Raw genomic sequence first — 21,955 nt, 5'->3', positions numbered from 1 at the left:
CACCAGGCAGTTCTCACAGGATACCAGGGGCTGGGAGAGACCCAAAGAGATCAGAGTCCAACCCCCTCCCAGAGGACCACACAATCCAGCTCAGGGCACACAGGAACACATCCAGACAGGCCTGGAGAGGCTCCACAGAAGGAGATTCCACAGCCCCTCTGGGCAGCCTGTGCCAGGGCTCTGGGACCCTGCCAGCCAAGAAGTTGCCCTTGTGCTGATCTGGAACCTCCTGTGCTGCAGCTTCCATCCATTGCTGCTTGTCCTAGCCCAAGGAGCAGTGAGCAGAGCCTGTCCCCCCCTCCTGGCCCCCAGCCCTCAGATAGTTATAGACATTGATTAAATCCTCTCTCAGCCTTCTCCAGACTAAGCAGCCCCAGGACCCTCAGCCTCTCCTCACCAGGCAGTGCTGCAGTCCCCTCATCATCCTCACAGCCCTCCTTTGGACTCTCTCCAGCAGTTCCTGTCCCTCTTCAACTGGGGGAGCCCCGAACTGAAGGCAGTGCTCAAGATGAGGTCTCAGCAGGGCAGAGCAGAGGGGCAGGAGAACGTCCCTGGATCTGCTGGACACACTCTGTTCAATGCCCCCCGGGTCCCATTGGCCTCTTGGGCCCCAGGGCACATTGCTGCCCATGGATGTTCTCCCCCAGCACTCCCAGGTCCCTCTCCGTGGGGCTGTTCTCCAGCAGTCACCTCCCAGCCTATCCTGGGGCAGTTTATTCTTACTCCCCAGGAGCAGGAGTCTGCACTGGTCCTTGCTGAACCTCATTTGGCTCCCCTGTGCCCAGCCTGCCTGCGCAGCGCTCTCTGGATGGCCTCGCAGCCTGCAGCTGTCCCAGCCGGTGCCAGCAGCGGGCGGCTCGCAGCTGTAGTGCTCCGCCGTGTCCCCGGTGCCAGCAGGGAGCTGCTCGCAGCTGTGTGCCCGCAGCGGTGTCCCCGGTGGCAGCAGGGAGCTGCTCGCAGCTGTAGCGCTCCGCCGTGTCCCCGGTGCCAGCAGGGAGCTGCTCGCAGCTGTGTGCCCGCAGCGGTGTCCCCGGTGCCAGCAGGGAGCTGCTCGCAGCTGTGTGCCCGCAGCGGTGTCCCCGGTGCCAGCAGGGAGCTGCTCGCAGCTGTGTGCCCGCAGCGGTGTCCCCGGTGCCAGCAGGGAGCTGCTCGCAGCTGTAGCGCTCCGCTGCGTCCCCGGCGCGGACGCGGGAGGCGCTCGCGGCTGTAGCTCCGCCGTGACCCGGCGCGGACGCGGGAGGCGCTCGCGGCTGTAGCTCCGCCGTGCCCCGGCGCGGACGCGGGAGGCGCTCGCGGCTGTAGCTCCGCCGTGCCCCGGCGCGGACGCGGGAGGCGCTCGCGGCTGTAGCGCTCCGCCGTGACCCGGTGCGGACGCGGGAGGCGCTCGCGGCTGTAGCTCCGCCGTGACCCGGCGCGGACGCGGGAGGCGCTCGCGGCTCCCCCCCGGACCCCTGTGCGGTGCGGCCCCGCCCCGCGCCGCGTGCCGCCCGCGTGCCGCCCGCAGGGGCGGTGTCACTCTGCCGCCGCCGGTGACGTCACGGGCGCGCCGGGAGCGGCGCTGACGCAAAAGAGCTGCGCCAGGCCGAGCGCGGGATCGGCGGCGTGGGCCGGGGCCGGGGCCGTGTCCGTGTCCGCGGCGGGGCCAGACGGCATGGCCGGGCCGCAGCTGCAGCAGCCCAGCTTCCTGCTGGTGGGTGGCGAGCGGCGGGCGGGGCCGGTGGGAGCTGCGGTTTCTGGTCTCCTGGGGGCTTTGCCAGGCGCCTGTGGCGTTCAGAGGGGCACAGGAGGTCAGGGGCTGGGAGGGACCCAGACTGACCACCGAGTCCAACCCCCTGCCAGAGCAGCAGCACTTACTCAGCTCAGGGCACACAGGAACACGTCCAGACGGGCCTGGAGAGGCTCCCCAGGCTGTCCGGGGAGCGCGGTCAGTGCCACTGCGGCGGCAGCGGCGGTTGGGCTGTACGGGAGGAGCGGTGCGGCTCGGCTGGGGGCGAGGGGAGCGGCGGTTCGCATCGTGGCCGTGATAAGTCGCCCACCCTGGCAGCGGTGACCTGTTTTCCTCTGTGGTTTGTAACAGGCCACTCTGAAGGCAGACTCCGTGAACAAACCGTTTGTGCAGAGGTGCCACGACCTGGAGACGGTCATCAAGGAGTTCCCCGCCAAGGTGAGCCGGGAGTGTGCTCCTGCATTACCCTTTCCTTTGCTCCTCTTTCTCTTGTTCAGAATTTTGAGGGCCCCAGGTGACAGAGTGGGAATTCAGCGTTCAAAACAGTCACAGGCTCACAGATGCTAGGGGTTGGAAGGGACCCAAAGAGCTCATCCAGTCCAGCCCCCTGCCAGAGCAGGGCCATACAGTCCAGCTCAGGGCACACAGGAACACATCCAGACAGGCCTGGAGAGGGTCCACAGAAGGAGACTCCACAGCCTCTCTGGGCAGCCTGTGCCAGGGCTCTGGGACCCTGCCAGGCAAGAAGTTCCCCCTTGTGCTGAGCTGGAACCTCCTGTGCTGCAGCTTCCATCCACTGGTGCTTGTCCTAGCCCAGGGAGCAGTGAGCAGAGCCTGTCCCCCCCTCCTGACCCCCAGCCCTCAGATAGTTACAGACATTGATTCAGTCCCCTCTCAGTCTTCTCTTCTTCAGCCTCAGCAGCCCCAGGTCCCTCAGCCTCTCCTCCTCAGGCAGTGCTGCAGTCCCCTCATCATCCTCACAGTCCTCCCTTGGACTCTCTCCAGCAGATCCCTGTCCATAGTCATTACAGGCTGTTTCAGAAGGCTGCCCTTGATTAATGCCTTTCAGCCTCAGGTGCAGGGGAGGGTCAGTGAGGGGTGTGGCAGCTGTGCCTGTGATGCTGCCCCTTCAGCAGGCTCACAGGCAGGACACGTCCCTGTCGTTGCCAGCTCACAACATGCTTTGGAGCAGAAGCTCCCGGGCAGCACCTGCTGCTGCAGCAGGGATGGCACAAGGAGGACTGGCACAAGGAGGACTGCCACACTGAGCTGTGTTTGTTTTCTTCAAAGGAGCTCCATGGCATCTTCCCGTGGCTGGTGGAGAGCATTTTTGGCAGCCTGGATGGCATCATTGTGGGCTGGAACCTTCGCTGCTTGCAGGGAAGAACAAATCCCACTGAATACTCTGTGGCTTTGGATTTCCTGGACCCCAGGTGAGCTCGTTCACTGCAGCAGAGGTTAGAGAAGGTGATGAACAGATGAGCAGCTTTTGGCCTGTTGAAGCTGACAGCAGTGAGGCAGGGGTGAGGGCACTCACCAGGAGTTCTCTTTCTGCTGCCTGTTTGCAGTGGCCCAATGATGAAGCTGGTGTACAAGCTCCAAGCAGAAGAGTACAGATATGATTTCCCAGTCTCATACCTTCCAGTGAGTAACAGAAAGTGTGTGAGAAGAGGATGTTGTTGCTGCAGCTGTCAGACCTTTGCCTGTGCTTTGTATGTGTGGTTCAGGGTGTAGTCTCAGTGCTGTCTTTATGCTGGGGTTGGAGGAGAGTCCTCAGCCATGAGCTTTGTAGGAGGTGGTGGTTCACCAGGAGCTGGATCTCTGTCCTGCTCAGGCAGGCAGAGTGCATTGTGCTGCTTAGCCTGTGCCCAGAGACAGCAGCGTGCTTCCTGCTGGGCACTGCCACCTGCAGGCCTGACAATCCCTGCCCAGGCTGATCAGAGCAGCCCCTTGCCTGGCTCTGCTTTGTGCCTCTGTGTTTGAAGACTTAACTCTTCCCCTGGGTGGGAAGTGTGACACTGCAAACAGAAGTGGTTACCCACAGAGCTGCTCCCCTGTTTCTGCCATGGCTGCCTGCTCTGCAGACACTGATCCAGACAGCTCTGCAGCCTTTAGCAAAAGGGAGCTGGGCACAGTTACCCCGACAGAAGCACCAGGCAAGCTGCTGCTCTCACTGCAGCTGGAAAGACTTCTCAAATTACTGTCATACTGAATGCCCCTCTGCAGTGAGGAGGCTGGCTGGTGCTTGAAGAGTGTGCCTTGCACAGGGAGCTGCTGCAGTGCACTGCAGCCCCACTGAGCTGATTGTGGATGCAGCCCAGAGTGCTGAAATGCAGCAGAGCTTCGCTCCCTGTGAGCACACTGCAGGTGTGCTGAGTGCCCAGGATAATAGTCCTTCACTCTGTCTTTCAGGGCCCTGTGAAGGCTTCAATACAAGAGCAGGTCCTCCCAGAATGCTCTTTGTACCACAACAAAGTCCAGTTCCCTTCATCTGGTGGTTTAGGTTTGAATTTGGCTCTAAGTATCCTTTTAACTGTTGAGTATTTAATCCCTTTTTAGTGACCCAAACCTGAGATTCCTGTTGGATATCAATGGTGAGCACTTCTGTTGTGTCTTTGATCTGCCTTGTGAGTCATGCTTGTGCTAAAGAGTTTGGCTTGATTAGAAGTGTTTGGATTCAAATAAGAAATCAGTTTGTGCTCCTCTCCTAAACCTCTGGGGGGGCATTTCTGGCCTCGTTCAGGTGCACACCACAAGCCCCAGGGCTTTCAGCAGAGCCTGTGTTTCACAGCTATTGGCTTTGTAGCTGCTCAGGGTTTATGCAGTGTGACAGGAAAGGGTCATGTTAACCTGGTAGCAGCCTAGCTGCAGCTGCACTTTCAGTTGGAGGTAGTCAAATGCACTAAGAGCAGCAATGCCAACACCCCCTGCCCACAGAGAAAACCTCATTAGCAGTGATGGAGTCATCTGGAGAGCAAGAGGGCAGAGCTGGGTTTGCTATTCAGCTCTGGGAAGTTAATTTAGCACGGACAAAACAGAACTAATTAATGTCCAGTCATTGTCCTCAGATCTCTAACTGCTGTACCTGCATTTTGTTCTCTGGTCCTTGACTCTCTCCTTCCAGACCCATTCGAGTATTACATGTTTTACTTTGCAATTAGCTTGATTACACAGAAGGTAAGTGGTGCCTTTTGCCATTCTCCCCTTCAAATGGCATTAGCCTTTCTTCCCAGGGCTTTAGGAGCCTGCTGAGATGCTGTCCAGCTGGACTAACAGCCATTTGGTCTGGGCTCTTGGAACTGGTCCTTGCCTGGGGTCAGTCCATGATTCCAGTCTGGATAACAATATGTGTTGAGGTACTGGAATGTGTCCAGAGCAGGGCAGCAAGGCTGGGGAGGGGCCTGGAGCACAGCCCTGTGAGGAGAGGCTGAGGGAGCTGGGGGGGTGCAGCCTGCAGCAGAGGAGGCTCAGGGCAGAGCTCATTGCTGCCTGCAGCTCCCTGCAGGGAGGCTGTAGCCAGGTGGGGTTGGGCTCTGCTGCCAGGCAGCCAGCAACAGAAGAAGGGGACACAGCCTCAAGCTGTGCCAGGGCAGGTCCAGGCTGGATGTTAGGAGGAAGTTGCTGGCAGAGAGAGTGATTGGCATTGGAATGGGCTGCCCAGGAAGGTGGTGGAGTCGCTGTGCCTGGAGGTGTTGAAGCCAAGCCTGGCTGGGGCACTTAGTGCCATGGTCTGGTTGATTGGCCAGGGCTGGGTGCTAGGTTGAGCTGGGTGAGCTTGGAGCTCTCTTCCAACCTGCTTGATTCTATGATTGTAACAAACACAACACCCACCTTGGAGATACCAGGGAGCGGCCAGCCCAGCAACATGCAACACAGAGCAGGCAGGGGGTTCCAAAGAGGCTTCCTGTCCCACTCTGTGCAGTGACAGCCACAGCTTTGCACTGTGCTGTCTGGTTTTGGGCTCCTCTTGCTGTTGTTAGCTGTGCTGCAGGGCACTGCTCTCTTCCAGACCTGGTTATATTCACTGCTACAGCAACAGTTCCCCTGCATGGAGCTATTTTATCTTTGCTTCACACGTTCACAGGTTGCATCAGGCTGGAAGGGACCCTCCAAGGGCATCTTTTCCAGCCCCCTGCACTCAGCAGGGACACTTCCAGCTAGAGCAGGCTGCACAGGGCCACAGCAAGGCTGAGCTTGAATGTCTGCAGGGGCAGGGCCTCAACCACATCCCTGGGCAGCCTGTGCCAGTGTCTCACCACCCTCACTGTGCAGAACTTCTTCCTGATCTCCAACGTACCTCTGCCCTGCTCCAGTTCCAAACCCTTGTCCCTCAGCCTACTCCCACAGGCCCTTCTGACAGTCCCTCCCCAGCCTGCCTGCAGGTCCCCTGCAGATACTGAAATGCAGCTCTAAGGTCTCTTTGGAGCCTTCTCCAGGCTGAGCAGCCCCAATGCTCCCAGCCTGTCCCCACAGCAGAGGTTCTCCTGCCCTGGGGCCTCCTGTGACCTCCACTGAACCCTCTCCAGCAGGTCCATGTCTCTCTTGTGCTGGAGGCCCCAGAGCTGGGCACAGCCCTGCAGGTGAGGTCTCAGCAGAGCAGAGTAGACACCTAAGTGCCTTTGTTGTCAGTTCCCCCTTCATACCCACTGGGCATCTGCTTAGTTGTGCTCAGTGGCAGCTGCTCTATACTGGCTTAGTGGCAGTCTGTGAGTCCAGCTGTGTCCTGTGTGTCTGTTTCAGAGCTCACCTGTCACCCACCATGTCAGCCCTTCCAACAGTGCTTATTTCATCCTGGTGGACACCTACCTGAAGTGTTTCCTGCCCACAGAAGGAAGTGTTCTTCCTCCCCCTTCCTTAAACCCTGGGGGAGCCATCCCTTCCCCAGCTCCCAGGTAACGACTGCAGTGCCAGAGGCAAATCCTGGCAACAGTGAGTACAAAATGCAGCTTGCTGGAGTGAAATCTCTCAGCAAGTGGAGAACACCTCCACTCTTCATGGCCTGAGTGTGCTTACACATAAGCACAACAACTAAATACATTTAGGTTTGCTCTTACCATCAGGGTTTCCCTTGGAGGTCTGAAAGGTAGCTGTTACTGGGGCAGAACTGGGCACACTGTGGCAGGGCAGAGCCGAGGAGGAGACCCTCCCATGGCCTGGTGCTGCAGTGGTTGGCTGCAGCTAGTGAGAGGCGCTGAGCTGTGCGGTGAAAGCAGCCAGCTGACCCCCTGGCTTCAGGCCTTCTGTTCTCTGCCCTCCCAGGTCTCCAGCAGTGCCTTTCACTTCCTATGGCATGCACCACACCAGCTTGCTTAAGAGGCACATTGCCCACCAGCCCTCTGTGAATGCTGACCCTGCTTCCCAGGAGATCTGGAGATCAGAAACGCTGCTTCAGGTCAGTCGGGGCAAAGCAGGAGAACACCCCAGAGCTGTTCTTGCTGCTGACTGAGCAGTCTCTTTTCCAACCAGGGAGCATGGAGCAGTGCAGCTCTTGTTCAGCAAAGAACCATGGTGAAACCTGAGCTGTAACTTGGGAAGGCTCTCAGCACCTTTTTCAGGCTGCTTATCTAACTACTGGTAGCAAGGTGCAGTTTTTCCCCCATACACTTCTCTAAACCTGGTTTAGTTGGAGTTAATCTTACATCAACTCTGTGCTCTTAGCAAAGGTTGAGCACAGAGGGCTCGGTCCAGTTCGCTACCAAGGGAAGGCAGAGGAGGATCTGGCCTTAACAGCTGTTCTGAAACAGCCTCCTACCACTTTAGCCTGGTGCTGGAGTGAATTATTGATGCTCAGCAGCTGCTGACAGTCTGCCAGCTCCTTGCATGGCTGTGTTGATAAGTTGAAGTGTCCCTGCACAGGGCCCTCTTCCCAAGTCCAGCTTAGCTTTCCAGTCCTGTTCTGTGGTCTTCCCTTGGACCTGGCTTGTGCTGGATGATTTCTGAGAACATCTTTGTTTTGCAGATCTTTGTTGAAATGTGGCTCCATCACTACTCACTGGAAATGTATCAGAAAATGCAGTCCCCCCACGTCAAGGTAATGGTTTGTGCTTCATGAGTGTCATCTGCTGGGTGGCCTCCTGCCTTGGGGTAATTCTCCTGTTCTTTGGAGAGCTTTTGTTGGTGTCTTGGTCCACCAGAGGAGCAGAGTGTCAGCCCAGTTGTGCAGAACGTTGTCAGTCTGTCATCCAGACCCCCTCCCATTGCAGAAGTTGTGTTGGGTTTGTTTTGTTTGGACAAGAAGAGAAGTTTGTGGGATGGTCACAGCAGCAGTGGCTGAGGAAGATGCCACCAGAAAACCTTTGTGTTCAGTTCCACTGGGGCAGCCTGGCTGCTAGGAAAGAGCTCCAGTTGGTGATAGCAGCTGGGACTGAAATATCAGTGAATCATTTCTGAGCTCTGCAGCCACTTTTAGCACAAACCCAAATTAAAAAGGGAGATTGAACTAAACTGCTTCAGGGTCAAGTGAAAGCAGCAATTTTTGTTGCTTCATGATCCCAACTTGCAAAGTGTCTTGACCATAAAGATAGCAGCAGCAGTTCTGTAGCTGCAGAGCTGAGATGATCTTACCAACTCTTGCTCAGCTACTGTTTGAAGCAGTTTGTGGTGGCCTATTCAGTAACAAACCACTGCATGTGAGAAGTGAAGTGTGGAGGAGCCTAAGTTCAAAGGCATCATAAAGGCAGAATTTGAAGGAGAAAATGATCATCTTCTGAATTCCCTCTGGGTCACAGTGGGATTGAAAGGTACTCAGGACTGATTCCTGGGTGGGAGCCAGGTGGGAGCTGATGGACTGAGAAGCTGCAAGTGCTTCACTCCACAGGCATTGGTGCTGTGCTAGGGCAGCCCAGTGGAGAGCTGAGGTGTGGTGAGGTTTTGTCCTTTTAAAGCTGACACCAAAATGTAACCTCCCCAACGTTGCAAAGTCTCCACCTGGGACTCCCAGCAGCATGGCTGTGCACCTGTGATGGAAGGGCTTTGCTTGAGGTACTTCTGGTCTGTCTGTCTGTCCAGTCTGTGCAGTCTGTGCATCAAGTGCTGTGCTTGGGCCACAAGTTAGGATTGCTTTCAGCTTCTCTCCTCTGCTCATGCTCTGTTTCTGATGCTCTCTGCTAGCTCTAAGGAGCAGCAGTTGCAGGCAGGGATTAGCAATGGAATCAGTAGGACAGGCCTAGACCTTAAAGCTAGAGCTGAAAGTTCTCTGAAATCATCACTGCAGGATCCTCCAGAGGCTGTGTTGAGCCCCAGGTTGGGGCCAGAGCTCTCTGATGGTATTTTAGTTTCAGCTTTGATGGGAAGCAGTCATGGGCATGCAATAAAAGTCTTCACTCTCTGGGGTTTAGAACCCCTGAATAGGGGACTGGAATTCTCCATGGCCTCCTTACAGGGATGAAGGATCCCTCCTGCAGGGCTGAGGAAAGGCTCCAGGGCAGCTGGGGCCTCTAGGCTGTTCTCAGGGCAGGCTGAAGGACCAGAGTCTGCCTCTCAGCTCTTCAGACAAGGAAGCAGAATATGCAGGAAGGGTTGAAGGCCTTGGCTGCCGACCCAGGGTCACCCTGAACCCTACTCTTAACATGCTCAGTAATGATGCAGGCTCACTTGAGTCCTTTTGGCCTCCTCTGTGTGTGTGGAAGCAGAGGGGATCAGTGACCACTTGTCCCAGGACCCAGGCCTGCTTGGCTGTGCTGGAAGGTGGGATGAGGCTCCACACAACTTGCTCTTGGTTTTCCTGGGCCAAGGCAGATGTGCAGCTTTGCTGTGGAGTGCCTCAAGCAGTGAGGGATTTTCCTGAAGCCTTGCTCAGCTCACCAGGGAATGCTCTGGCCCAGCAGAAGGTGGTGGAGTGGGACTGAACAGCAGATCACTGATTTCCAGATGTGCCTCTCTTCTGCTTCGCTGCCTTGAACCTCTCCTGGCTCTGTTGTGGGCCTGAGCTCCCCTCTCCTCCCCACTGTTTCAACTCTTTTCCTCTTCTTTTCCCCTGACTCTTTGCTCTTCCTCTGTTGGATGATCCAGAGCCCAAGCCTGCAGCATCTCTCTTGCTATTCTCTGCTGTAATCACAGGGAACCCTTAAGAAGTTGTTTGATCAAATTCTTGTGATGCTTCCTGACCTTCCCATGCCAGGTGCCACAGATCCCAGCACTGCATGTGGAGCTCCCATTAGCCTGCAGGCTCCTCCTGATTCCTGGGCCAGGGGAGTCACTTAGGGAGCAAAGTGCCTGAGCTGTTGGGGAGCTTGCAGTGGCAATCCTGCCACGCTGAGGGGGTGAAGCCAAAAGATACCAAGCTGGCAGTAGAGGAAGCTGGGGAGGGTCTGCTGGCAGCCAGCAGAGGTGATCTGGAGAGCTGGGCTGGATGCTGCCAGCAGCCATTGGGATCTGTGTGGTGCCATTTTTTTGTTCCATGTCTCCTCATTGATTTCATACCTGTGTGTCACTGGCACTGCAGTATCCTCTCACCAGCACACTGCCCAGGGTGCTCTGCCTCACGCCTCCCAGGCGGCCTCACAATGCACGCTCTGGTAGCTGCCTTCTGCTTTCTACACAGGGGTTTCCCTAAGTGTAAGAGGAATCTCCTCTCGTGAGGAAGGTCACAGGACCTGCAGCCTTGTCACAGAAAGAGAAGACCTCTCTGAGCTGCTGGAATCTTCCTGGGCAGGCTCACAGTCATTACCAAAAGCTAAGCTTTCTGTGTCTTCCTGCTCCTTGGGAAGAGGAAAGCACCCACTGGAGCTTCTTCCCAGTGTGCAGCCCCTGCCTCTCCAGCAGCACAGCAGAAGTGGCTGCATGGCCAAAACAGTAATCAAAGAGCTTGCAGAATGGTGAACCATTTTACCCCACTGTTAAGTAAGACACTGTAACAGCTGAGTAAATCCCAACAGTGTAAACCCTGGCTGCAGCTCAGTTAACTCCTGAAACTGAGTTTATTTGGCATAAGCTCCATTTCCCCTACCAGGGCTAAAGGGGTGGAGTGGTGAGGAGTGAAGGGGCAGAAGGCAGAGGATACTGCAGCTGTTGGTGTGAGATGTTGTCCCTGACTGTATTTGTGATGTGCATATTTTCCCCCACCCTTCTTCCTTGGGCTCATTCTCACTTTTTGTTTTTTTCTCTTGCTCTCTTCTCTCCTTTGTTTCCCTCCCCCCCTTCCTTTTTGTTTCTGTTGTCTCAGCTGGAGGTTCTCCACTACCGACTCAGTATCTCCAGTAAACACCACGGTAGTCCTGCCCAACCCAGCTACCAGGCCCTCCACGCATACCAAGTATTACCATCTTCTCATTTGCTTTCCTTTGGCAAGACCTTGTTCCACCAGATAATCTGCACAGTGCCTTGGTGCTGGCTGTAGAGCAGCTCTGTCTGCCCAGCTGTGCTGGTGCAGCTCCACTGAGAGCACTGCAGTGAGCTTTGCTGAACCTTCTCTGCACATGGCCTGAGAGGAGCCAGCAGAGGGCATGAGAAAAGGGGAGTGGGGCAGTGCCAGCTGCAGGAGGTGCAACAGGTCACAGAGCAGGGAACTGCAGCTGGGGCAGGCCAGTCCCAGGCACAAATCCATGCTGGCTGCAGAGTGGGTTCAGAGCAGCTCTGGGGCTGTTGGGTGCTGAGCAGCAGCCCAGCAGGCAGCTGTGTGCTGGCTGCAGCCAGAGCTGTGTGGGCAGCAGGGCAGGAGAGAGGATTGTGCCCCTTGGCTCTGCTCAGACCTCACCTCCAATCCTGCCTCCAGCTCTGCTGTCCCCAGCAGAAGCACACAGAGCTGCTGGAGAGTCCAGAGGAGGCCACAAAGATGATGGCAGGGCAGGAGCAGCTCTGCTGTGAGCACAGGCTGAGGGAGCTGGGAGTGTGCAGCCTGGAGAAGGCTCTGGGGGACTATAGTCCCCCAAACTATAGGGACTAAGGGATCCTGCAGGAAGGCTGCAGAGGGACTTGTGCTGAGGGCGTCAGAGACAGGCCAAGGGGGAATGGTTTGGAGCTGAGGCAGAGCAGGGTTAGAGTGGAGCTGAGAATGAAGTTCTTCAGTGTGAGGGTGGTGAGAGCCAGGCACAGGCTGCCCAGGGAGGCTGTGGCTGCCTCCTGCCTGGTGATGTTGCAGGCCAGGCTGGATGAGGCCTTGAGCAGCTGAGTCCCTGCCCATGCTGGGCAGGTTGGAGGAGATGAGCTCTGTGCTCCTCTCCAACCTGAGCCACTCCAGGATGCAGTGCATTAGGAGAACTTTATGCCTTAGGCAGGACCAGAGGCAATGTTTGAAATGAGAGCAGAGCAGATTGAGATTGGATGTGAGGAACAAATTCTGCACCAGGAGGGTGCTGGAGTACTGCAACAGGTTGCCCAGGGAGGCAGTTGAGGCCCCATCCCTGGAGATGCTCAAGGTCAGGCTGGACAAGGCCCTGAGCACCCTGCTCCAGTGGAGGTTGTCCCTGCTGAGTGCCAGGGGGTTGGACTGGATGCCCTTTGGCGGTCCCTCCCACCCTCTAAGAGCTTTGGAATGGCAGCTTTAGAGATGCATTCTGATGATGCTGTGTAGAAAGAGGCTCAGCAGCCTTGCTGACATCTCTTTGACACTCAGCTGGTGTCACTGATGGCAGATTTCTGCTCCTCACACTCACTTGACTCATTTAAGCAAACCTTGCATGGAAGAGAAGATGAGAGCTTGCATGGCTGTCACCTCTAAGGAAGGTAGGTAACACCTAGGGGCTTAGCCAGTGAAATGCCCCTGGAGGGTAGCAGAGTGGTGCTGGAAATGCAAACCTGCCTGCCCAGCTTGGCAAAAGCACACAAGGGAACACTTGCAGATTGTTCAGGAAATGTGCATGCAGAAACATTCCTGTTGGAACAACTTCCTGAATCCTCTTGCCCTACCTCAGTCCTTTCCTCACTGGGTCTTGGTTGTGGGAAAGGGGGGGGCTGGCCATGGGCTGTAAAGCTCTGGAGCACTACTCAGAATTGCCCTGCTGGTTAATCCTCTGAGTGCTGTGGTCCTCGAGGTGCTGCTCAGAAAGGAGAAGAGGAACCACTGCTTGTCTTGCTTGTCTCTGACAGCTCTGGTGCTGGGCCCTTTCTCTTGCTCCTGTGTTGAGAGTGGCAGCCACTCAGCCTGCAGCCAAGGGCTGGCAGCTGGTGAGGAGAAGCCCCTTTGGAAAGCAGTGATGTTTGTAATGGTGCTGAGCTAGGCTCAGAGGGAAGGATCAGAATGACTGAGGTGGAAAGCAGCAGCAGCACCTGAAGTGAGGTATTGAAAGCAGGGGGCTGGAGGGTTTGTGCTTCCAAAGGGGCCTGCAGTTTTCATTTGAGCATTTCTAATGACCCTTTTCAAGGCCTGAAGCACAGTGCTCAACCTCTACAATTGCTTTTGGAGACCCTGATCCAAACTCTCAGGGCCAGGAAGCTTCCCAGAGTTCTACCCTTTCCCATAAAGTCTCCTGCAGCCAACATGCTGCCTTGCCAGGAGCTGCCCAGCAGGCCAGAGCAGCCTTCCTCAGAACTGGTGAGGAGTTATCCTCTCTCTCAGGAGAGTCTCAGCTCTGGCTGAGCTCTCATCAAGCCTTGAATCTTTTTCTGGAGTGAACTTCACAGTGTGTTAAAAACCTCAAGAGACTGTAAAGTCACAAACTGCTTTGCCTCAGGCCTTGCAGCAAGGGGCCACAGGAAGGCCTCCAGCCCCTCCCTGCCCCCAGCACTGGAAATGCTGGGTAAGAAAGAAGCTTTTTGGTTTAAAAATGCCTGCCAGTCCCCTGGCAGTGTCTTACCTCAGCATGGCTGCGTTGGGCATCCTGGAGAGGTCTTGCAGCTTTAAAAGACTCTCCCAGCAGCTGTCACTGTTGTTTCCTGTATGTTCTCAGCTCTGGAGAAATGTGAGAGCTCTGAAACTTAGACCAAAAGTGACACCTTCACAGCTGCCCTTAGCAGTGGGCTGAGCTCAGGTCACTACTCTGGCTGAAGCAGGGTACAGCAGCAGAGGCTTTGTGCCCAGCTTCTGCAGCAGAGCAGCTCTGCTGCTGGGTACCCAGAACTAGTTCTGCTTTGCCTCCCTCCTCCCCTTGCTGTGCCATGCACTCATTTACCGAGGCTCACCACCCAGGCAACTTCTACCCATGCTGGTGCTAGAAGCAGCAGCACTTGAAGCAGTTGTTGCACTCACCCTGGCTCTTTCTAGGCTGGCTCTTGTAAGGCAGCTGAGCAGCAGCACAGGAAGGAGAACTCGGCAGGGCCAGCCGGGAGCCTAAATAGAGGATCTGTTGTGGTGCCCACAGCAGTGACCTTAGCCTGAAGGTTCTCTTTCAGAAGGGGTAAGTCCAACCCTACAGCTTGCTCTGCTCTTTATTGCTGACCTGAAGTGGAGGCTGCCAGGGCACTGGAGCTGCCTCTCACAGGCACGTTGTCAGTCATGCTGCTGTTCCCTAGGCAAGCCATGGCAGAGGTTGGTGCAGCTTGTCCTAGGGAGCAGGCCTGCCTAAGGTCAGTGGCAGCACAGTGAGCACCCTAGGAGGAGGAGAGCAGCTGTTGTGTTTTGAGTTCTGATCTGACTTCTCTGCCCTCTCCCTGGACACGTAGCACATGGCACTGATCTCTTGCTTTGCTTTGAACCCAGGAGTCCTTTAAGCCCACTGAGGAGCATGTGCTGGTGGTGAGACTGCTTGTGAAACACCTGCATGCCTTCAGCAACAGCCTGAAACCAGAACCCCTCTCCCCTTCAGCCCACTCCCACACAGCCAGCCCACTAGAGGAGTTTAAAAGGTAGGTCCACGAGCAGCCTGCCTCTGAAATGTGTCTTGCAAAGCTCTCATCTCACTGAGAGGTTTTGGTGGCTGAACACAGGAGTACATTAAAATACCTGAGAGCTAATGGGTTGGATTCTCTCACAACCACCATATGGGAAGGGCACCTCCAGGAGGGGGGTGCCTTGCTCTTATGTCAGTCTCTACCTTTGTGTAAGTCAGACACAAGGTAATGCTAGTGAGGGGCTGGCCAGGGTTAGTGGGAAATCACCTATTTGACCTCATTGTGGCCTTTCAGTATCTGAAGAGGGCTACAGGAAAGCTGGGGAGGGACATTTTAGGCTGTCAGGTAGGCATAGGACTGAGAGGAATGGAGCAAAGCTGGAGGTGGGGAGATTTGGCCTGGGTGTTAGGAAGAAGTTCTTCAGCATGAGCGTGGTGAGAGCCTGGAAGGGGTTGCCCAGGGAGGTGGTGGAAGCCTCATCACTGGAGCTGTTTAAGGCCAGGCTGGATGAGGCTGTGAGTGGCCTGATCTAGTGTGAGGTGTCCCTGGGCATGGCAGGGGGGTTGGAACTGGCTGATCCTTGTGGTCCCTTCCAGCTCTGCCTGATTCTATGATGCTGTTTCTGCACTGGAGCTGAAGTGCAATGAGCAGAAGTAGCTTCAGTGCAGAAGGAACAAGCTTGGATCAGTCCTTTCTGTGTTTGCACTGGGGGCAGTGTGCTGAGGTGTTGGTTGGGTTGCTGGGCTGGGGGGGGTTGTTGCTGTTGTGATCTCTGATGGTTTGTACCTGTGGCTGTCTTTGCAGGGTTGTGATTCCTCGCTTTGTCCAGGAGAAGCTTTACATCTTCCTGCAGCACTGCTTCGGTCACTGGCCTCTGGATGCCTCTTTCAGAGCAGTATGTACCAGCTGCTCCCCCCAAGTCTGGCCTTGCCAGAGCTCTAGGCATTGCTGGAATTAGTTAGTGTTGTTTAGCAGCTGCTTCTTGGTCCTTAAATCCCTTCTTTGGGGGGGTCTAGAGCAGTGAGATCCTTTCTGTAGCAGGTAGCTGTGCTGCTAAGAGTGCCCATTAGACATAAGCAGGAAGTTAAACAGGTCTTGGTGAGAATGACTGCAGGTGGTTGCTGCTTTTCCTGCCGCTGAGGGTGGCTGTGGATGGACAAGCAGGTCTTGCTCTTCAGGCAGATGTTCTTACAGATCCTGACTTCTGTCTAATTGGATAGGTCATGAACAGAAGCAATACAGTACTCCTTTGCAGTAGTGAGACCCTGCACATTTTGCCTGCTGGCATCAGGAGAAGCAATGCATCAGAACACTGAGTCTGGGTAGTTCAGGTGGGAGCTGAAAAGCGCAGCGTAGCGAGGTCAGGTCTTGCTCGCCACAGGCAGCTGCTCTGTGGCCTTCCAGGCACAGGAGATGTTTACAGAGGCCACAGCAAAGCTTTTCTTGGCTTCAGTGCACTCAGGACTGTTTCCTCAGCACGGGGCACACGTGCAGCACATGAGAGCTGAGCTGGCAGCAGTGTAGCATCTTGTGTACTGCAGCAGCTGACACCACCAGAGCTGCTAAGTGCACTTCAGGTCTGGGTTCCATGGTAGTTGTTCCAGTGCTGTCTCACTTGGGTGTCAGAGTGAGAACATGCCCTTGGCTTCCTCAGCTCTCTTTGCACAGGTGCTCAGGCTGCTAGAGAGCTTCTTTGCTACAACCCTGCAGGTAGCATTAAGGTAATGTGCACTGGGCTTAGAGGGAACAGACAGAACCTCCCAGGGTCACAGTGTGGCAGGGTTGGAAGGCATCTCAAAAGATCATCTTGCCCAGTCTTTGTCTCCCTTGCCTAAAAATGCTGATACTGCCCTGCCTTTATCTGTGACCTTGCTTAGGTTCTTGAGATGTGGCTAAGTTACTTGCAGCCTTGGAGGTATGCTCCAGAGAAGCCAGCACAGAGTGCAGAGTCCTTGCCCCGCAGCGTGTCGGACAAATGGTAAGGAGGAAAGCAAGGGTGAGTGAGCTGAGCCTGCAGCTTAGGCAGGTCCTAAGTGAAAGAGCAGATCTCAGGAAGCATCTGCCAGCCTGAATCAGCTTCTCAAAGACACTTTTGTCTCAGTGCAAATAAACCATCTCTTCAGAGACAGTATAAGACATTTCCTTCATGACTCGTTTGGCAGAAGGTGATCTGAAGAGTTGTGCTTGCAGGGCAGCAGGGAGATGACTGCTGAAGAGCAGCCCCAAGGAGAGGGACCTGGGAGTGCTGGGGGAGAACATCCATGGCACAGCAATGTGCCCTGATGGCCAGGAGAGCCAGTGGGATCCTGGGAGGCATTAAGTGTGTCCAGCCTCTACTCTGCCCTGGTGAGACCTCATCTTGAGCACTGCCTTCAGTTCTGGGCTCCCCCAGTTGAAGAGGGACAGGGATTTGCTGGAGAGAGTCCAAGGGAGGGCTACGAGGATGATGAGGGGACTCCTCACTGCCTGGTGAGGAGAGGCTGAGGGCCCTGGGGCTGCTGAGTCTGGAGAAGAGAAGACCAAGAGAGGATTTAATCAATGTCTATAACTATCTGAGGGCTGGGGGTCAGGAGGGGAGGACAGGCTCTGCTCACTGCTCCCTGGGCTAGGACAAGCAGCAGTGGATGGAAGCTGCAGCACAGCAGGTTCCAGCTCAGCACAAGGGCAGCTTCTTGGCTGGCAGGGTCCCAGAGCCCTGGCACAGGCTGCCCAGAGAGGCTGTGGAGTCTCCTTCTGTGGAGCCTTTCCAGGCCTGTCTGGATGTGTTGCTGTGTGCCCTGAGCTGGACTGTATGGCCCTGCTCTGGCAGGGGCGCTTGGGTCAGTGATTTCTGGGTCCCTTCCAGCCCCTGACACCCTGTGAGCCTGGGATGCTGTGCTCACAAATGCTGTGGTGCCTTTGCCAGGGCTGCCTTTGTCCAGGAGAACCTGCTGATGTACACCAAGCTGTTTGTGGGATTCCTGAACAGAGCTCTCCGCACAGATTTGGTCAGTCCGAAGAATGCCCTCATGGTGTTCCGAGTTGCCAAGGTCTTTGCTCAGCCCAACCTGGCTGAGATGATCCTGAAAGGTCAGTGGAGACTTGGACATCTTATGCTGTCCTGTCTGTGTCTTCACCATGGCTGCACTTTGCCTCAGCAGCCCTGAGGTGAACAGCCTTGCTCTCTGCTTCTGCCTGCTCTCCCCCTTGAGAGGTCTGCCTCTGCTGACTGACATCTGTCCGGCTGCTTTGGTTTGTGGTTCTTTTCCAACCACCCTCACTTCCATCTCAGCTCACAAACGTCCTTGAAAGAGTAAAGAACACAGAATTTGGGGGCTGTGATAAAATCAGAAGGGTTTGGGATGGAAAGGACCGTAAAGATGATTTAGTTTTCAACCTCATCCACTCTGGCCTTGGACACCTCCAGGGAGGAGTAGAATGATCTCTGAGGTCACTTCCAACCTGAGCCATTCAATGATTTTCTGCTGGGGACAAAGAAGATTCAGTGAAAAAGAGCTGCCTAAGGCCTCTACCCCTAGAACTGCCTCCCTCAGAGAGCCAGTGCCCGGCCGCTGGAAGCTGTTCTGCAGCCAGGCTGTCACCAGGAGCAGGATGTAACCATCTTCACTCCTTGTCTCCAACCCCAGGGGAGCAGCTGTTCCTGGAGCCAGAGCTTGTCATTCCCCATCGACAGCACCGCCTCTTTATGACCCCCTCCTTTGGTGGCAGCTTCCTCTCCTCCTGGCCTCCAGCTATCACAGATGCCTCCTTCAAGGTGAAGAGCCATGTCTACAGCCTGGAGGGCCAGGACTGCCAGTACAAGCAGATGTTCGGCGCAGAGGTCAGGACTTTGGTGAGCAGTGGGATCTTGGCGCACATCTGAGCGGGCAGAGGCTTCCTCCATGCTCAGCATCCATCCGCTCGGTCTGCCCTGTGCTCAGCACTGCTCGGGGCACACCTCCAGCGTGTCCAGAAGGACCCAAGCGGAAGAGCTTTGGTTGAAAGGGGCCCGCTGCTGTGCGGCACTGCCCCGCACTGCACACAGCCCCTGGGCCCGCTGCTGTGCGGCACTGCCCCGCACTGCACACAGCCCCTGGGCCCGCTGCTGTGCGGCACTGCCCCGCACTGCACACAGCCCATCAGCCTTCTTCTCCATGGCACTGCCCCTCGCCACACACAGCCTTGTCACCGAGCAGCCTCACCCCATGAAAGGCTTCAACAGCAAGGAGCTGCTGTTTCCCTTCTGGAAATGCGACCACAGAAGGGCCTATGAGCTCAGAGGGCCTCTGCCCTTGCTGCCAGCAGTCCTGCAGAGCTGCGTCCGTGGGTGGTTGTTCCCTGGCCCTTTGTCTGTCCCCCAGCACCTTTTGTCTGTGTTGCAGGTGCTGAAGCTGGCTCAGTTGATCTGCCAGGCGCAGCAGACGGCGCAATCCATCTCGGACCAGTCCGCAGAGGCAGGGGGTGGCCACTCCTTCTTCTCCTGGTTTAGGTTCACACCAGCAGAGATGAATGGATCCTACACAGGCACTGACCTCGATGAAGTTGGGCAAGACAGCATCAAAAAAACAGATGAATATTTAGAGAAGGCACTGGAATACTTATGCCAAATCTTTAAGGTTTGTAACATCAGGATGAAATCCTTCCCAGACAGGGTGGGGAGACACTGGCACAGGTTGCCCAAGGAGGTTGTGGATACTCCCTCCCTGCAGGTGTTCAAGATCAGGCTGGGTGAGGTCTTGAGCAACCTGGGCTAGTGGGGTGGAACTGGATGGTCTTTTAAGGTCCCTTCCAACCCATTCTGTGAATCTAAGTCCTGTCCCCTGTGGCAGTGTGAGCAAGCATCCGAATTCCCCTGATGCACTTCTGGTTCTCTAGTGCTTGGGTGGCTTTGTGGCCCCCCCCAAGAGCCCCTGCTAGCAGATGTTGTAAACTTTCCTCTAGACTTGGCCTGAGCCCTTCAAAAGCCTTTTCAACATAGGTGGAATGAGATGCTCTGAATTTCTATGGCTCAAACCAACTCTGCTTCAAGTCAGCACACTTTTGGACTTGACTCAGACCTGTCTCTTCCCTTCTGCCTGGTCTCCTTGGCAAGCAGGCAAGGGGTGGGTTAAATTTTCCAAGCAGCCCAGTGTTTGCTAAATGTGAAGAGCTATAAACCATAACTGCAGCTAGGGCTGAGTGGATGAGCCAGAAGCAGTCCTGCTTTGGTTAAACCCAAAAGAGCAGACTCCTTTGCCAGCCACACCCCCCCAGGCAGAAATGGCCTAGAAGACAACAGCTCCGTGACAGCTCTCAAGGAGGGACACACAGAACAATTCTCTTGGGTTTGATGAGCACAGACAAGAAGTCTGCAGGCTTTTCTCTCTCTTTCATGTCTAACCAAGGTGCTATTAAACAGTTCTTCTTGTCTGTGCTGGCAGGCAAAGGCTGCCAGCGCTAAGGAGTTTGTGAAGTGAGAACTAAGTTGAAGGGTAGATCAAACAAAGGCTTTAGAACTCTGTTTCCTTGAGTAGCTAAATGAAGCCCAACTGACCCAGATGATGCTGAAGTGTGGGGCAGCTCAAGATGAGAATGGCAAAAAACAGCTCCCAGACTGCATTGAAAGCGAGGAGGGCCTGGTCCTTACTCAGCTCGGCAGGTACCAGGTGAGACTGCACTGCTGCCCTGAGCCTCCAGCCAGACACAGGGAAGCTCTGCGGGGCTGGGGACTGCCTGCACTGGGGGCTGCATGCTCAGGGGATGCATCTCCTGTCTCTAGATCATCAACGGCCTGCGCAGGTTCGAGGTGCAGTACCAGGGGGACACTGAGCTGCAGCCCATCCGCAGCTACGAGAGTGCCGCCCTGGTGCGGCTCCTGTTCCGCCTGTCCTCGCTGCTCAACCGGCGGGTAAGTGCCGCCCCCTGCCCTGCCCCTGCCCACCACACAGCCCCTCCCTGCTGCCATCCCGAGGGGCGTTTGCTAACGGTGCCAGCTCTGCTGCTCCAGCTGCAGTTCTGCTTTTCCTGCACAAAGCATCAAGAAGTCACATTCAAGATGTGTTCCTTAGGCTTCACTGGGAGTCATAGAATGGGCTGGGCTGAAAGGGACCTCCCAAGGGCATCCAGTCCAACCCCTCTGCAGTCAGCAGAGACATCCTCCACTAGACCAGGCTGTCCACAGCCCTGTCCAGCCTCACTTTGAATCTCTCCAGGGATGGGGCCTCAACCACCCCAGGCAAGCTGTTGCAGTGTTCCAGCACCCTCCTGGTGCAGAACTTGTTCCTGAACTCCACTCTAAATCTGCTCTGCTCTCACTTGAAGCTGTGCCCTGGTCCTGTCACCACACTCTCTCTCTCCATGCTTCTCATAGCTCCCTTCAGGTACTGGCAGGCTGCTATGACGCTGAGAGAGGAAGAGCAAATTCTTTGCCTCCCATAGCTGTGAGAGAACCAAGTCTGCACTGCAGCACTGCTGTACTTTAACACTTCATCCTTCCCTCTCTTTCCTGTGCTCCTCCATGAAGGCAATGATAAAATAAATGCTTTAGTTTATGAGAGAATGCTGATGGTTGAACTTTGCCCTCCCCAGTTTGCTGCTCAGTTGGATGTGCTGTGCTCCAGGGAAGATTTTGTTGGCAGACTCTGTCGCTATCATCTCACCAACCCCCAGCTCACACAGAAAATCAGGTACAGCCCCGTGGTGAAGGACAGAAGAAGCCGGAACTGGGGACCAAGGATCAGCCTGAGGTTTCTGGCTAGCTACAGGACTCTGAGTTCCTTGCTGCTTCTCTACTGCCTTGCATCCTGGTTCTGCATTGGGCCAGTGGGCTGCACGCTGATGATCCTGCTCAGCTATTTCCTCTATGCTGTAATAATGACTCTCTGCTCTGACCACTGCAGACCACATGAACACTGATTTTCTGCTCTCCTGGATTCCACTTGTGACAGTAAACCCTCTAAGGATGAGCCTGACTGAAATGTTTGAATTACAGTATCAGCTCTTCCTGAAGTACTTTTTAATATGAAAGCTAACTGGGTTTTGTAAAGAGAGCTTGGTGGGGGTGGAGGTACTACTGTACCTTTTATTTTTATAAAAGCCTTCCTCTGGACTCTGGTGTCTGAGTTTTTCTTTTGAGGAGGGAAGGAGGCAGCAGTATTGATCACCCTGAACAACCCACACTGCACTGAAGAGCTGTTCTTGACTCAGCACTTACTACACTGTTCTGCAAGAAGAATCGTCTGTAGGGCTTAAAGTGATGCTAAAGCTGCTCCTAACATCCACTCTAAATCTCATTTCAAACCATTGCCCCTTATCCTATCCCTGCAGGCCTCTGCCAATAGTTCCTCTGCAGCCTTCTTCCTGGAAGGCAGCTCTAAGGTATCCCTGAAGCCTTCTCTTCCCCAGGCTGAACATCCCCAGCTCCCTCCACCTGTCCTCACAGATGAGCTGCTCCAGCCTCCTGGTCACCTCTGTGGCTCTGCCTTTGCTGTGTTGAGGGCTCCAGAATTGGATGCACTGCTCCAGGTGAGGTCTTGCCACAACAGAGGAAAGTGTCAGAACCACCTC

The 21,955-nt window shown here is 55.3% G+C and overlaps 1 protein-coding gene across 1 annotated transcript; it reads left to right on the top strand.

Annotated features, from left to right (window-relative positions):
* The first annotated feature begins 1,572 nt into the window (after positions 1-1,572).
* SMPD4 (sphingomyelin phosphodiesterase 4) lies at positions 1,573-21,497 on the top strand. The gene is made up of 19 exons (XM_064168340.1): positions 1,573-1,690; positions 2,078-2,164; positions 3,017-3,159; positions 3,295-3,370; positions 4,139-4,247; positions 4,851-4,903; positions 6,467-6,618; positions 6,986-7,118; positions 7,686-7,757; positions 10,890-10,979; positions 14,301-14,446; positions 15,236-15,326; positions 16,309-16,409; positions 17,337-17,500; positions 18,058-18,263; positions 18,793-19,026; positions 19,924-20,055; positions 20,169-20,297; positions 20,978-21,497. The coding sequence occupies exons 1-19, from the start codon at positions 1,652-1,654 to the stop codon at positions 21,302-21,304; spliced, it is 2,484 nt and encodes an 827-aa protein (XP_064024410.1). The 5' UTR covers positions 1,573-1,651; the 3' UTR covers positions 21,305-21,497.
* Positions 21,498-21,955: the final 458 nt, after the last annotated feature.

Source organism: Pogoniulus pusillus, chromosome 30 (genome assembly GCF_015220805.1).
Source record: "Pogoniulus pusillus isolate bPogPus1 chromosome 30, bPogPus1.pri, whole genome shotgun sequence".
NCBI lineage: Eukaryota > Metazoa > Chordata > Aves > Piciformes > Lybiidae > Pogoniulus > Pogoniulus pusillus.
The sequence above is the reverse complement of the archived record's forward strand: the minus strand, read 5'-3'. Positions and strand labels throughout refer to the sequence as shown.